The sequence below is a fragment of the Aphelocoma coerulescens genome, chromosome 11 (genome assembly GCF_041296385.1).
Source record: "Aphelocoma coerulescens isolate FSJ_1873_10779 chromosome 11, UR_Acoe_1.0, whole genome shotgun sequence".
NCBI lineage: Eukaryota > Metazoa > Chordata > Aves > Passeriformes > Corvidae > Aphelocoma > Aphelocoma coerulescens.
In genome coordinates, this window is record NC_091025.1 from 8,175,987 (window position 1) to 8,191,619 (window position 15,633).

Genomic DNA, 15,633 nt, shown 5'->3' on the forward strand with positions numbered 1-15,633 from the left:
GGGGTAACACACCCACTGGGAAGCCTCGACAGGCTGGCAAGGTGAACTGAAGAAACCCACGTGGACTTTTCTGCCTCTCATCAGGAATCTTCCGAACACTTCAACTGCTTGAGATTTTACAGTACATGGAAAAGGGTGAGGCTGTTTATACAAGATGTCCCAAGAAGAAAGGTCCAACGGGTGTTTTTAAAGAATATTCTTTTTAATAACATAGAAAAGGAAAGAAGGAAGGGGTTTTTTCCTCTCTTTCTTTCCTCAGAAAGGAAACCTGCTTCTTTCCCTGGATGTCCATAGACTGGAAATTCTGTTAAGGACCAGACAATATTACCAAAGCTAAGAAAGAAAAAATTCAGGAACAGAGGTTTTGTAACTATGTGATTTAGAAAGTCTGGAAAAAGGAAGCCCTTTGTTGAAAAAAAACACAAAACCAACAAAATCACAAAAATGCCCACAGAACTCCATCCTTTCCATTAAAGTGGAACAATTTGCAGTACAAATCTGACACGTGCAACCAGGACTTCAAGTGGGAACATATCAGATACTTCTGAAAATAAAAAACTTTATGAGCTATTAATAGTTTTACAGAATGAAAATGTGCCTTTACTGAGATTTTTAAGCCTATGCATTTAACATGAGATTTGAAAAGGAATTTCTACTGATAATTTCTCTCTTTAGCAGGTGAAAACCTCAGCCTGTGACATTTGCAGTGACAATGCTGAAGCACCACTTCAAACTCTGTTTACCACACCCCATCACAAATTTCTTCCCTCACACTTTTCAGATTTACGGGAGACAGGTCCCCTCTCACAGGCAGTGGGATACCAAAAAAAGCAGTGAGGCAAGAACAGAGGAAGAAGGTAGAGAAACATTCAAGGATCCATGCTGACTGATGTCAGGATTAAAGCTCAGCAATGCCAAAGACAGCTGGTTTCATTTGGGAAAGGATGAAAGCCTGTGTGTACTCACATGTAGAGCTCTCCCAGCAGCTTGTGGACAGGCAGCAAGCAGGAAATATCTTGGATAATAACTTTCCCAGCAGCTTTGATGGGTCGGTTGTTGGCATCTGTCCCCTCTCGTTTGCCTTTCCACCTCCTTGATTTCTGCAGAACAAATGGCAACGTGTTACTGGGGAAGAGGACTGCTTGGGTGGGCTGCTTGGGACAGGGAACAAAGCACTAGGGTCAGGAATAATGCAAGCAGCACCCAAACCTGCCTTTCAGAAGGCTCTGTGTTACCCTGGAAAACATCCATGACATGCCCAGGAGAACAAGCATCTCCATCTGTAGGAAGTGAAAAGCAGGTCAAGGCAGCGAGCTCAAGGTCAAACTCACTCAAAAAATATTTTGTGAGTTTTCCTGTGAAAGCCAATAGTAGAATAAATCAGCATCGGGATGCCAATCAAACCTGGGCAAATTTGGCAGGAGGACCGTTCAATTCTCATTCTCTGGGAACCCTTTGCAGATAGACCACTGCTGACTTCAGCCAGCGTCAGCATGGAGACATGCGGGAGGCAGCTGCTGCTTGCCCTTCACCTCAGGGCAAGCCCACAGCTCCAGTCTGTCTCTAGGTCTGCCCTCTCACGGTGAGAACAGCCCTGTTCAGCGCCAGCACAGGGCTCCCACCTCCTGCTTTATCAGCAGCTTCAAACAAACAACTGGCAGATGATAAAGCAGGGCCCAAGTTTTCCTAGCAAGGATCCCTAGCTACTGTGCTCATAGCTACTTACAGCTGCTGAAGAACATAAAAGGTGGGAGAAGAAAGGAGAGGAAACAACAGAAGGCAACAGAAACAAGAAGCCAAGATTCCCAAATACTCCCTGTAACAGATACAGAGGCCAACTTAAAGCCAAGCTGCATAAAGCTACCTTCACTATGTGAAACACCATAGAGTATTTGTCTGGTATCCTGACCTCTTCCAGCTCCTTGCTCTCGGAGAGTGAGGAGGAGGGATGAGAGGATGTGTGGCAGCACGACAGGCAGAAGGCACTGGTGCTCTACTGAAGGAAGCACTGGCTGCTACACAGGGTTCCAGTGCTTTGCAATGCTGCTCTCCTATGGCGTGTTCCCTCACTGCCACACAGAGCAGTGTTGGACCAACACGGAAGCGCCTGCTCATGCTGAGTTAGGGCGGCTCTCCTGGGGCACTCATGCTGGGGCTTCCCACACCTCATCGAAGCAGAACAGCCCCTCTCTCAAGGGGCCAGCAAGGCAGCCCTGTGCTGATGGCTCTGCAAGGCAGACATGGCTCACACAGGCTCACACAGGTGCTCCTAAAGAGTAGACTGGGATACAGGAAGAGCAGGACTTGGATCTGCAAGCAGGGTCACCTTTACTGTGGGTGTAAGGCCAGCTCTGGGATGGCTGAGAGCCAAATGGCTTTTGACCATGACCATGCAGTCCTGTGAGAATCTGGGCAGGCTTATCAGACACAAAATATCCTTAAAAAACTCCTCACGACCTTAAGAAATGCCACTGCCTGCCTGGCCCAAGCTTAGGCCAGTGTGCTGAGGAGGTCTTGCCATGCTGAGCATACTACTAACACATGCCACAAAAAGCAAAAAGGATGAGCTCCTAAAACTTCTCTGAACACTGCACAGCTGAGGATCAGACGGTCCAGCTTGACAGTAAATGAAGAAGGCATTTCAGCCTCAAAGGAGGTGAAGGTGGGTTTTTCTAGGGATGCCCATGTTACACAGCATCACCATTCCCCTGATCTTCCACCACTCCCCAGAGTAAAGAGGAGCAGAGATTGCATGGTGCCCAACATTCAGAGGTGTGAAACACTGGTAGAAACAGGGTTGTCAGCATCCAGTGCTCTGGAAAAGCTGACTGACTAGTTCTCTGACACATCCCCACAAACCCTAATTCATCCAAGAGGAATCCGCCTGCAATACTTATCTGTTCCCTGAAGCTGAAAAGCACTATGCAGTGGAAGGTGGCTAGAATGGGGTCAGGTGGGAGACCCACCTCTCTTCAGTCCATCCGTTCCTAATCAAAGCACAGTCTGGATCAGCTCTGCCTCTCTTGATGTTGGGCAGGCTAATCCTGTTTTGATAACACCTTAAAGTTTAGCTGCCCTTCCCATGCTGCAGGATGTGGGCTGTATTACAGCAAGGTTCCCAAGTAACAGTGGCACCTGTACCTCATTCCTTCGCAGGGCAGCAAATGCTGTCTCCTAGGTACGGCGAGGAGCTGCTGATGCTACCAAAATCAGGATATGAGCAAAGCTTGGGAGCCCCAGCACAATTACATGCCAGGAGGAAAGAGCTCAGGCACTGTCCTGGAAGGGCTACCAGGCTTTTCGCAGCAAAAACTCATTTGTGCTGTGTCTGAACAGATATTTGAGCTCAGGCTTGCAGACACAGAAGCACATTCTGCAGGGCTATCAACGACAGTTTCTAGAGCCTGGCAGGTAATTTGGAGAGCAGCTTGCCACCTCCTGACCATCTGTAAGCCAGCTACCCCCAGGACTCAGAGTCGATGGAGAGCTCCCTCTGCCCAGTCTTTGGGAACAGATTCAACCTGCTCCTGTCCCCTGCAAGAGCGGACTGAAGAAGCCTCCCAACAGGCATTTCAAGACTAGAAACATGGACAACACATATCACTTTCCACAGGCAATTGAGTTTGGTTTTTTTTTTTGGAGGAGAATGACAACAAATGAAGATGAGAATGAAAAAGAGCTCTCATGAATGGTTTCCACTGCTTGCTTTTAGCATATCACCAGACAAATGGAAACACTAAATGTATCAGAACACCCTGAAAACTTGGACTCAAAACAAAATTGTCCTGTTTTCTTCCTTTTAACACTGCTTATTTACTGACAAAAAGGGAAATCCTAATTCTTTACTGGTGCAGCTCCAGGAGTGGAGTTAGTTGGTAGCCACAGGCCCTGCTTGTACTACACTTCCATGCCCACCACTTCCAGCCCCTAAAGCTGTGACAGAAAAAAATCATAAAGCTACAGGTAGAGTCACCATTAAAAATGTCTGGGTTTTTTGCAATTCAGGTTTACCTCAGCTATAGCAAGTAAGAGTTAGAAAAAAACCCCCACAATCAGAAGTATGGGAACCATAATGGAGTGGGTAAAGTTCATCACCATTGACAGCAGAAGTTCTACTTTGAATCCAGGCATTGCTGGTGTTAATTACAGGACTAGCTCTCCACCAGGTGGTATCTGAGTGGTTTTAACAGGGATTACCAGAGACAAAGAAAGCTCTAGGCTGGGTTTGTCTGGCCAAGGTCCCTCCCATTCTGCCTCTTCTCCCAGGAGGAGCTCCCACTATGGTGTAATCAAAAGGTGCCGCCAAGGCTCAGGGGCATTAGGGTAGAACAGCAAACACATCTCTTCCTAGGGGCTTGAGCACAGGTCAGGATGGAGAGCAGGGAACATAACAGTTGGAGCTGAAGCAGAAATCAACATGCACCAAGCTAGCTACTGGCAGCTGAAGGACAAAGGCACAGGTCTTCTGTACTGCCCACGACATTTCTAGCTCTTTCTGAAGCCTAGAATCCATGCCAAGGAGAACTGCATCTACCCAGCTGCTCCTCAGTTTAATGAGAGGAAGATACGAAAGAAAATAGCTACAGTGATAAGTAAATTAAGACTCATCAGTTCCTCAGAGCACGAGAAAGAAAGAAACCAGAGCATTTACGGCAATCATGGGGTTGGAGGTGACAGCAGGGAACAGCACTGAATAATGACTAAAAAAGCCAGCCTGCACCTGCACTACTATACCCAAGGCTGTAATTTGCTGCAATCTGAGGTGATAACAATGGCAGTAAATGGGTTACATGTAGAAACAGATAGCCCAAGAATAAGCCACCAACTGCTTTGTAGCAACCACCATCATCGCTGCATACTCAGCAGCAGGAGTTGCGAAATGCTTCGTGCCTGCTCGGAAAGGATGCTGAACATTTGGGTGTGTGTGCCTTTGGATCCTGCTGAGGCAGGCAGTGCTCTAAGTAGGATCCTGAAATGTAAAGTGCCTGTTTCACATCAGCATATGCAAAATTTCAGGGTTTGTGGTATAAACTGGCATTAGTAGGGCAAAGGTAAAGGTTGTGAACAGAAGAGAACAGACTCGATGACAAGAAATTAAGCTGCAATAAGAGATGTACAAAATAGTTAAACCTGCTCAAGTCAGGTTCAAGCTGCTTCTCATTTTAATTTTTTTTAAGTAAAATGCAAAAAATGCTTCCTCCCCATAGAAAGCTATGCTCCTTTATTCTGAACAACTGCCTACAGATTAACTCCCCCGTGTGGCTCATGCAGCACTGCCTGGATTTTCTCTTCAAAATAATCAACATTTACTATTTGCAGCATCTCCCACAGTATCAGGCACCTGCCACAAAGGTACTAAAAATATCCAAGGCCCTTTTGAATCAAGTGCCCCACAGCAGGAATATTTCTTTATAGCTTCCATCAATCAATAGCTGGCACCTGCCCTGAAGCATGGGCACTTCAGAAGAGGAGGCTAGAAAGAAAGAGGAATTACTGCTTCTTGTAAACTTGCCAAGTTCTTGCTTCCCCAAACACCTTGAGCAATGCTGAGCTCTTCTTCCAGAAGGAAGGCACGTGATTTGCACTAATAACCTATACCTTGTGTATGCCCATGTCTTCACCCTAGGCACTGCTGCCCACTTTAGAGAGTCAGCTTAGCCTCTTCCAAAGGTTATCCACAAATACAATCAATCCTTCAAGGCTTGGACTAACCCCTGCATCCCTTTTAATTATACATTACACAGTATTATAACTTTATCACATCACTACTTGCTCTTCCTTCCAGGCCAGTGGTAAGGGAATTAAACGGTGGCTTTTGTGCTCTACAATTTACCACACAAGCTGGCAAGTTCCTTGCTTGATTTTCTTTCTTTCAGTCTGCTCCTGATTCAAGAGAGAACTTCATTTCTTGCCTCTGCTGCTCACATCTCCTTACTAGCTCTTTGCAAAAAGCCTTGATGGAGACAAGTAAATTACTTCTGGTTTCTTTCACCTATTACTTGCTAGTACAGTCTTAGAACTGTTGTAATTAAGAAAATTTGATCCTATTATACCAAGTTAAATCAGGTGTTACAGGACTCTATTTTATTCCCTGCTGTCTTATGAAGAGAGCATGAAGGACAGCAGCTGTGAAAAAACAGTTGTTCATGCAGACATTAAGACAAACAGACTTAAAAGAGATCATCTTTAAACTGAAATGGAGTTTTCTGAGCTTTGTCTATGCTTGGAAGATGAGTGATGAAATAGTAATTGCCCAAAGGCACAGCACAGCTTGAGCAATCCTGGTATCATCAAGATGTTCATGAATGATGTTGGAGCTTGAGGGACATGTGGACCTGGCTAACAGAAAACAACTGTCAAAGCAGACTCAGAAGGGCAGGTGCCAGGAGGAGGGAGTACCTGCCAGGGTGGCTGAAGTGCAACCACTCTAAATGAATGCAGGGTGGTGCAATTCCAAGGGCTGGGAGAAGATCACAAGTTAAGAAGAAATTCTATTTATTGATCCAGGAAATAAGACTGTGTGGTGGATTGCACTGGGAAGTGGCAGCTCATTTTAATGAGATGACAGATTGTTGTCAGAAACTCAACCAGTTTGTTTCTTCCACAGCTCTTACGTGATCTTCCCTCCCTCTCCAGCAAGGCTTTGTCTTTTCTGAAATTAGGTGCTCTAATGTCAGCCTCACCGGTTGGTTGATGATGTATAATAATCACTCAGCTCCTCTACAGTGAGCTCTGTTTCTTAGAGGTTGATCTTTTCTTACACTTCAAATTACCCGTTGGCATCCTTTCCTGACCACAAGGCCAGGTGAAACAGGCATCTTGTAGGTCAGTAATTGCACCCTGCAAACTACTGTCTGCCCTGCCCACTTACACGTGCATCTGCTCTTGTGAAGCCCTAGGCCCTGCATGGAATGCGAGTCCCCCAGCTCTGTGCAGGTTACTCAAAGGCAGGCAGGTGGCATTTTATTCTTGGGCCCTTGGGCAGAAGACAGGGTCATATCAAGGACAGTATTAGCACAGCACACAGTACCGGGAAGTCGTTAATTGCTTGTATGGACCAACGCCGCCGGGCAGAGCGAGGAGACATCTGTACGCGAAAACATTATACCCAGGAAAAGGGAAGAAAGACACCAAGAAAATTAAAGACAAAGGTAAATAAACTGAAATGAAAAGTGCCCTGAACCAGCAGAGTAAAAGATATTGTTCCCAACGGTTCTGGTACACAATGAACAGTTGCAAACCACGATCCCCACTTTCATCCTCATACAATTGTACTACACAGCATTACCTATGGCTCTGGCAGAGCAAGGGCTGCTATGTCTGTGCCCCACACCAGCCTCTACGAAGACTTTGGCAAACACAAATCTGAATAAAGTCTTCCACACAGAGTTGTATTACTGCAAGAAGCACTGAACTGTTTCATGTGACCTTGCTCATACCATGAAGTGAGGAAAAGACAACACCTAAGTGCCCCACATGCCTAAACTCCAAACAGTTTTAGTCCTCTTGCCTGAGGAGGAAGGCAGCTAAGTGTAAACTGCATCATTTTCATTTTTAACACAGCTGCCCAGTGCCATGGCACAGATACCTGCAGGAAGCTAAATAAACACTCCTGCTTACTCAGATTCCCTTTAACATCCAGCATCCTCCAGAACTTCATTCACTGGAACCTGCTGTAACTGTTCACTTTCATTTTAAACAATATGTCAGAATATTAGAAGGGATGTAGAGGCCTTGGCAGGGCCATGTGGAAATTGTCATAATGGGTTGAGAAACTCATTCAGATTGCTCACTCAATCAAATTCACTGATTGACTATGCTGAATAGCTCCAAAGTAGGCTTTCATTAGGAACTTGAAGATATTTCAGTAGGTAGTCAACACAGTATTATAGCAACAACAAACGGAATCTTTCAAAGCACATTACTGTACACTCACTTGAAAAAAAGTTCTGTGTACAGATCTAAGAGTCAACACAATAAAAAGGGCTATTTGGGTCAGGTACAATGTATTTTGCATTTGTTTTCAGCTGATGATAGACAGTCAGGACCATCAACCATGCCTTCAGCCTCTATATCCCCTTGCATCTCACTGCTGGGAGAGCTCTACAGCCAGAAAGTCAAGGCTGGCTGCAGGGCCCCATGGAAAAAGAGAGTAGAAGGCTGCAGCCATGTGCTACAGGTTCCTCCAGCAGGCCTCACAGAGAAGGAGAAAAGGGTTAGTTAAAGGAAATTCAGTATAGTGGATAAGCAGCAAAACCAAGCTCAGTCCCACCACCAATGCCCTGATGGGAAGCATAAGGACACCACTGTCACCATCCCCATGTACAGCAAGGCTGAGCTGTCCCCAGGTCCCCACTGGCATGACCCTCTAACTGCAGGGGGAAAAAACAACTCCATGGCACCTTCTTTAAGAGACACCCAGGTTCAAAACACTGACGGCATTGCCACGGTATAGATAAAGCTCCTCCTTTCTGCTGACTACTGCTCTTCAGCAGGGTTCTTTTGAGAAATGAAAAGGAGGGAGGAAGAAAGGAGGAGTGTGCGTGTGTGAATAAAAAGTGAGAAAGAGATATATATATATATGTGAGTGTATGTGTGTATATATATACATATATTTAAATGAGCACAGAAAGGCTCAGAGCCAGATTTAGTTTCATTTTGGCTTACTAAGGAGCTCTCTGCTGGAATCAGCAGCTCCCCTGCCTTTATGGGAACATGACATCTTTCCTGTCTAGCAATGGGCAAATTTCATTTGTTTGCTAATGGTAGTGATGCCTGTGGTTACTACATGGGATTTAAATACTTGGTTACAAATTCAGTTTTGGGGCTGAAGTTGTCTGACATCAGAGTTTGATGCACAAAATTGCAACTTTTATTTAATGCAAACATAAAATCCAAGCTTCAGAGCAAGGAGTTAACTAAACTCAGGGTCTGGGCTTTTTAAAACTGTCACAGTGAAATAACAAAAATATGTAGCATTGATCTAACAGAGGCCCTGACATCAACTCCTGACGAATCAGAAAACCTCTGCTGAAGGGAGATACAGGCTTTTGGGGGTTTTTTTTAAAGACTATTTCATCTGCAAGAACATTTGAACTAGCTCCCTGCTAAGGCTCTTACATTTATTCCAGCATGCAAGGAGATAGCTCAGCAGGGGAAGGGGAATACAGGACTTTCCCCTGGCTTTCAGCAGACATGGCTGCACACATGCTTTTGTTCTCTTGAATTCTTTTACACTGTGACAAAAATCTTGTTGCCATCAATACAAAGGCTGGGGAGACAGGTCACATGAAATTGCACCAAGCTGGTTCCACATGTTATTTTAAGCCTTGTCTGTCATCTTAGAGAGGCTGTGTGTCAGAGACAAGCCCGCTGCAGAGGACAGAGGTAGCTCTTTAAATAAACACTCCTACAAAGACTAGGACAGGCTGTAATTCTTGTACCAGGCAGCACCATTCTCTCTTTTCATCAAAAAAAAGTTTGTGTGGGGAAAAAAATTCAGAATGGGGACTCAGTCTTCTGGGGTCTGTATGGAAGCAGAACTAGCACTGGGGACAGGGGCTCTCCCCGCAGCTGGGAGGTGTAATGACATCACATAAGCAGGACACAGTCCCACAGACAGGGCTGGCTGTCACATCCAGCACCACCAGAAAAACAAGACTTCTTTCAGTGCCCAGGAAGGATAAAGGTTCAAGGCTTTGACGTCCTCTGCTCCTGGGACACAAGTTCTGAAACTCTTCTGCCAGCAGAGTGAAGACAGCTTTTGGCTTTCCCTGGGGTACCTGGAAGCTCTTCACTGCTGCAGGAGGTTCATGTCCTCTGCATGGGCAGTGAACAAACTACTCAAATGCCCCAAAGGCTCTCAGAGGAAGGTTACTGCATTTTTGCAAGCCACTTCACCCCCTGCTGAAGCACAGTTTGTTTCTAACAACCTGCTCAGCCTACTGCTCCCACAGCATCTGCTCCAGGCACATCAGGCCCTCACAGCTGCTTCACAACTACTCTGCTGCCACCCTACAATTACAACAGGTCTTCCTCAACCATCATGTCCCAGAAGGAAACAATCCCACTCTTTTCCAAAGCCTTGTAAACAGGAACGACAGCAAAACCTGCACCTAGACCAGAAGTATGTGGATCGGAAGAGAATGTGGATCTTTGGAGAATCATGCAGTAATTATTTTTGTTTAAAAAAACCAAAAGGTTCAAAGTAGCGCATATCCCTGAAAGAGACACCTGAAACAGAAATAGCCAACCACATCCCACAGTCCAGGAGAGGTTGACAGTGAGCTGCAGAGAGCCCCAACCCTTTGCAGTTATATTGTCAGGGAGTACCCAGAAGAGCAAGAGCTACCTACATGTACTTATCTGAAGACTACAACTTCCTAAAGGGTGAGATTTTAACCCTATATAATGCAAAGGGAGACAGTATACAAACACTGTACAATGCACTGAAGGGAACTGTGAAGGGTCAGCATAGAGAAATATCAAAATAAGCAGGTCAAATGCTAGAGAGGATCGGTAAATAAGTTACTAATAGGAGATAAATCCATTTGACAGAGCTGCCTGTAAAAAGATGTCTTTTTGAGAGGAATATAAAGCTTTTGTTACTAGCAATGCTAAAAGAAAGGAAAACAGATCATGAAAGTTGAAGTGTTGGGAGCAGTGCTTTGGTCTGGTACTTACCCTCTCTTTGTAGTAGAAGGAACTAATGGAGACCTGCTCCTTCTCGCTGCGTGTTGGGCTCCCACTGTACAAACGCAGGTTGCCCGGAGTCTCAGTGCGGATCTTCATTGGAGTAATGAGGCCACTGTGGTATGCTGATAAAGCTGACAGAGACCTGGAAAAAAGGGAATACACTTTCAGGGGCTTTTCCCACCAAAACATCCCGCAGACTCACACTTGACATCTCCACTAACCCAAGCTGCCAGCAGTGGTGCCACTGTCTCAACAGAAGTCTCTGCTGAGACCCAGTGGTGTAATGGCCCAGGCTCTCTGCACAGCTAACACTAGAGGGGAGTAGCTCCAGTGTAGGACCTGGTATTTTCCTGCTTTCCTGCCCATGACAGTAGCACATCTCAAAAGCCACAAAGGGCACTCACCTGGGTGTGGGTTCCATTGGGGACACGGCGCGGTGCATGGTCATGGGCCTCGTGAAATACACCAGGTACCCTGAAGAGACAGGACATGGCATAAAGATCATGCAACAAGGAGTAGATTACTCAGGGGTGGTTCAACTTAAATGACCAGATTTCCCCATGTATCAGAGGCAAGGGGCCGGGTTCTTATCCACTACCCTTAGTGATTTTAAACTGAAAGCAGACAACCACATTCTCTCAACCCAAATCCACTCCCTGCAAACCCACTACAAAGCACGGGGTTTTTGAGATGCTTCTCTCAAAACCACAATTTGAAGTGGCTTACAGCTGTTAGAGAAAACACGGGAAAAGAAAATGAGCAAATACATGCTGCTGTTTTAACTCTCCACCAGAACATGCCAAGCACTGTTACTCCAGAGGTAAGTGAGGTGATGTTTGGCAATGCAGAGAAACCACTGCAGCTTGTACAACTCTCTTCTCCAACAGGAGAGCCCCAGCCATCTAAGGCCAACTCCAAAGCACTCTCTCACAAGCCTTACCCTGTTTCTTAGCACCTCAAGTGTCTTCAGCCACCTACTCTTGCAAGAATTTCAGGACTTAGCAGGTTTCACTGAGCCTATTCAATACAGTATTATTCTGTTTTGCTTGAGAATTCGGTGAGGAAAGCAGCTTTCAAAATGTTCTCAAACTGGGATGCAGTCAGATCCAGAGAAGGCACGTGTGCATCTGAAACAGCTCAGTGAAACTTAATAGCTTACTCAGATCTTAACCTGGTTTTTAATGATCTTTACCCCATATATGCTCTCCTGGAAACCCGGGTGTGATTGTACCCCATCTCCCATTTAGGAGAAGTTTCTTAGTGAGCTTGGGAAAGCTATTTTGGACAACAGAAAAAGTGTGCAATGAGAAAAGAGTGGTTAATAACGTGAACAGGATTTCAGCAAGGGGTAAATTCAACCCCAAATCACAGGAATTTTGTGAAGACTGACTGCCAGAATACACCCAGTAATGTGATGATGGTAGGAGAGAACTAGGCAAGGAAAACAGCTATTCCCAGTGTTCTATAAAAAGAGATCTGTCAATACCTCTGGCATGCCACAAGCCAAAGGTTATCTCTTCAGCTAGCCCTGCATTTCCAAATCTTAAAGCCCCACATGCAACACCAACTGCATACAGTTGCTAACTAGTCTCATCTATAAATTTACCACAGTATCACTACTTTAACACCATTCCTTACTCCTTGCATGGCAGTGACCAAAGCCTCATCGTGTTCAGAGGCAAGTGTTCCCCAGAACATTTAAAGGACCATTCCCTGGGTAGCTGTCTTAATGTATCAGTGACAGGGCTGACCTGCACCACAGAACCTGGCTCCAGAGGTCCGTGGAAATGGGATGTTAGAGTCCTGGTAGGAGCCATAGGCATTGGAGACCCGGGCGAACGTGGGCAAGGGGGGTGTTACGGAGTTGGACAAAGCGTAGGGATTGCTGGACGTGCTGTCCTCTTGGTTCTGAAACAGAAGTTACCCAAGGTCACACTCCTGCTGCCACAGGAGAGAAATCCAGCCGGAGCACCAGACATGGCAGTGCCAAGCAGCCTCACAGGAGGTGCTCATCCTTTGAGCCACAGCAGACCAAGCTCAGAGCAGTTACTACCTTAACTGCAAAGGCACTTGCAGGCATATTTGCCTTTGAAGAAAAAGCTTCTCTGGCTGCTTGTCCAGAGATTTCTCTCCCACCATAACCATGTAGAAATGCAGAGCTTAACTTGGGGAGAAACAAGAGGAAACTATACAGAAAAATCTGACCTTCAACTCTGGATATGACTCTCAAGACAGCAAGCTGAGCTGAACATGATACCTCAGTGGTGCACAAAATCTCCTTGAGTGGGAATACCACACAACTGTGGGGTGTCAAATGCAGGTTGGGAGTCTTCAAGTGAGCAAGGCAGGTGGTGTAAACTACCGGGGGGACCTCAGGCCTATCTATAGGAATTTTGACAGAAATCTATTCGGATAAAGAATACTACAACTTTGGTCTAAAGGAATTCTTTGAAAGCAGTGGTGCCTTGAATCATCAGATTTCCATACAGAGCAGAGAAAGTTCTCACTTTTACAATATTACTGCTGAAACCAAGCAGAATTAAGCCCTTACATGTAAAAAAAAAATCCCAGCCCTTTATTTGTGATTAATAAACAAAACCTCTCAGAAAAGAAACTTGAGGAGACTCTCCAGTCTTTTCCTGAATGTTAAAAACACCCACTCCAGTACACTTCACCCACACAAAGACCTACTACCTGACACTGGGATGCTGAGTAGGTATCACAGATCTCTCAGTTAAGAGCAGAGTGTGGCTCAGATTTATCTGCAGTATCATCCCTATAAAACCTCAGCACAAGGCTGCAGAAAAAACCCAGATTTTCACAGTTCGGGGGTTTTATTCAGGGAAGAAAAGAAAAACCCTAGAATAGGACTAGGAGGATCTTTGACTAAAATTGAGGAGGTAAAGACATCTGCCACTACCTTTCAGAATGAATCCATCAACCTGATGCCTCTTATCTTCTCTCACAGATGACAACCATGCCCTGGCAGTCAGTGAAATATATTCTGAGATGGGAAGCTACCATGCACCACTAAGATGCTCCAATCTCCAGGCACTCCTGGTAACCTGGATATCAGAGTTCCCCAAAGCAGCAAACCTTCAGGGCCTCATTTGTGGAAAACAAAACACATCTAATCATCCACCCAGCTCTCTTCAACATTAACCAGAAGTGCTCACACAAACATAATGGCCGGTCACAGGGGTCTATTTACACATCTAATGAGGCCAGACTCTCACTGCAGAGTCAGAAGTGTGGGGCATGGGAAAAGACAACAAACTAGGGCAGAGAGCCCACGGAGTTCTCCATACCACGACAGACTCCAGCCAGGACACCAGCTGACGCAGGCAAGGCTCCAGGCAGCTCTGGTTCCGCTTCACTTTCTGCAGGGAGGTGTCTTTCAGTATCTGGAATACAAGATGCAACTTGAACTATGGTTACCTCCACACTTTGCCCACATCCTTTTTGTCTGCAGAACAGCTTAGATGCCAGGACCTGAACAGGCCACAGACATCCTCTAACATTCATTGGAGCCACTGGTGTGCTGTCTGCTCTGAGGAGTGGCTGGTCTGAATTAGCAGGGCCTGTGTAAAAAAAATACCCTCATTTTTAAAGAAGCTTATGTAGTAGAGCAGGAAGCAACATCCGAGCTCAAAAATAGTATCATTCTGCAGCTGGATGCTTAGCTGGTCATTTTGTCTATTATTGAGTTGAGGGCAACTGCATGAGGAGCAGGATGTTAGGGATCCTCAGGCAGTACACATCACACTGGAACACAGCAGCAATGAAGAAGCAGTTGAAAAAGGCAAACACTGGGCTGCAACATCAACAAAAACCTCATCCTATAGGTTTCACGATTTATCTGTTCAGCATGACCTGTGGTATGTCTTCAGCAAGGTCTGATGTTCGGTTATGTGTCAGGAAAATCCAGACATCAAGTAGCCATCATTTGTACATTTATAAAGACACTCTATACTTCTCACACACCTTCAGCAGCTTTGCCTTCATGGAAGCTGTGATGGAGGTTGGGTTGATGAACTGGAAGGACGGTGCAGCATTATTGGGATACTGGACAGGGAACATCACCAGCATCCTGACTCTGTGGTTGCCGCAGTGCACCGACACCGTACAGCTGCGACTCACTGCATCCATCTGTGAGGAAAAGCAATTGCTCTCTAGTTAGATCTCCCAGGACTTCCCAACTTACAGTGGCTTAAATTTATGCTGAGGGACTGATTCCTCTGCACATAAGACAAAATCATGCTGTTCTCAAGGGCAGGGAACACAGTGACAGCAAAAAGCCCTAGGCAGATGGGGACAGACTCAGCTCGCACCAGCAGACCAATATTCCAGAATCCCAGCATCTGGAGATCATGGCCAGCCCAGGTAGCACCACGAAAGGGGCTCTGCTCCCAACAGCCACTGCACCCCAGCCCACCTCAACTGGCCATGGAGAGCTCCAGGCCCAGTGCAGCAGTAACAGGTACCTTCTATGATCCTGCTCCATGGTCTCAGAAAACTACATCTGGATCGTGCCATGAGCTGTGAAACCACCAGGGTGGGGAAAGGAGACAGGCAGCTGCCTCGAATCTCCCAGCCCAGTTCAATGCTGTGCCTCCAGTCAGCTTCCACGCACAGAGGAGAGTTTGGAGTGCAAGGGAGAGGCCAAAACTGAGGGACAGAGTTCAGGATAGGGAGTGCTCAGCAGATGGGATTCAGAAACAGTTGAAATGAGATCAACTGCATGGAACAAGTCACCTTCCCCTCTCCAGTCTAGGCAGAGAGGAAAACACTATCCAGCCTTCTCAAGATCAGCCAGTATACCTACTCTGCTGAAACATTTCTCTCACACCAGTGTCTGGGATTATCCTCTTTTTTACTACCCCTGGCCAAGAGGATCTCTACAGCTCAAAATAAAACTTATTTACAGACAGCAGTCAC

The 15,633-nt window shown here is 45.9% G+C and overlaps 1 protein-coding gene across 6 annotated transcripts in view; it reads right to left on the bottom strand.

Annotated features, from left to right (window-relative positions):
- The window catches only part of WDR59 (WD repeat domain 59), a 48,980-nt gene that overhangs the window by 9,085 nt on the left and 24,262 nt on the right, over positions 1-15,633 (bottom strand). For 4 of the 6 annotated variants that reach the window (XM_069026754.1, XM_069026755.1, XM_069026756.1 and 1 more), the window contains 6 exons: positions 14,680-14,844; positions 14,004-14,099; positions 12,447-12,603; positions 11,100-11,169; positions 10,684-10,837; positions 967-1,100 (listed from right to left, as the gene is read on the bottom strand). In XM_069026754.1, coding sequence (XP_068882855.1) covers positions 967-1,100; positions 10,684-10,837; positions 11,100-11,169; positions 12,447-12,603; positions 14,004-14,099; positions 14,680-14,844 — 776 coding nt within the window. Of the gene's footprint in view, positions 1-966; positions 1,101-10,683; positions 10,838-11,099; positions 11,170-11,640; positions 11,823-12,446; positions 12,604-14,003; positions 14,100-14,679; positions 14,845-15,633 lie in introns of those variants that run through there. The other 2 variants (XM_069026759.1, XM_069026758.1) reach the window with 2 other exon arrangements.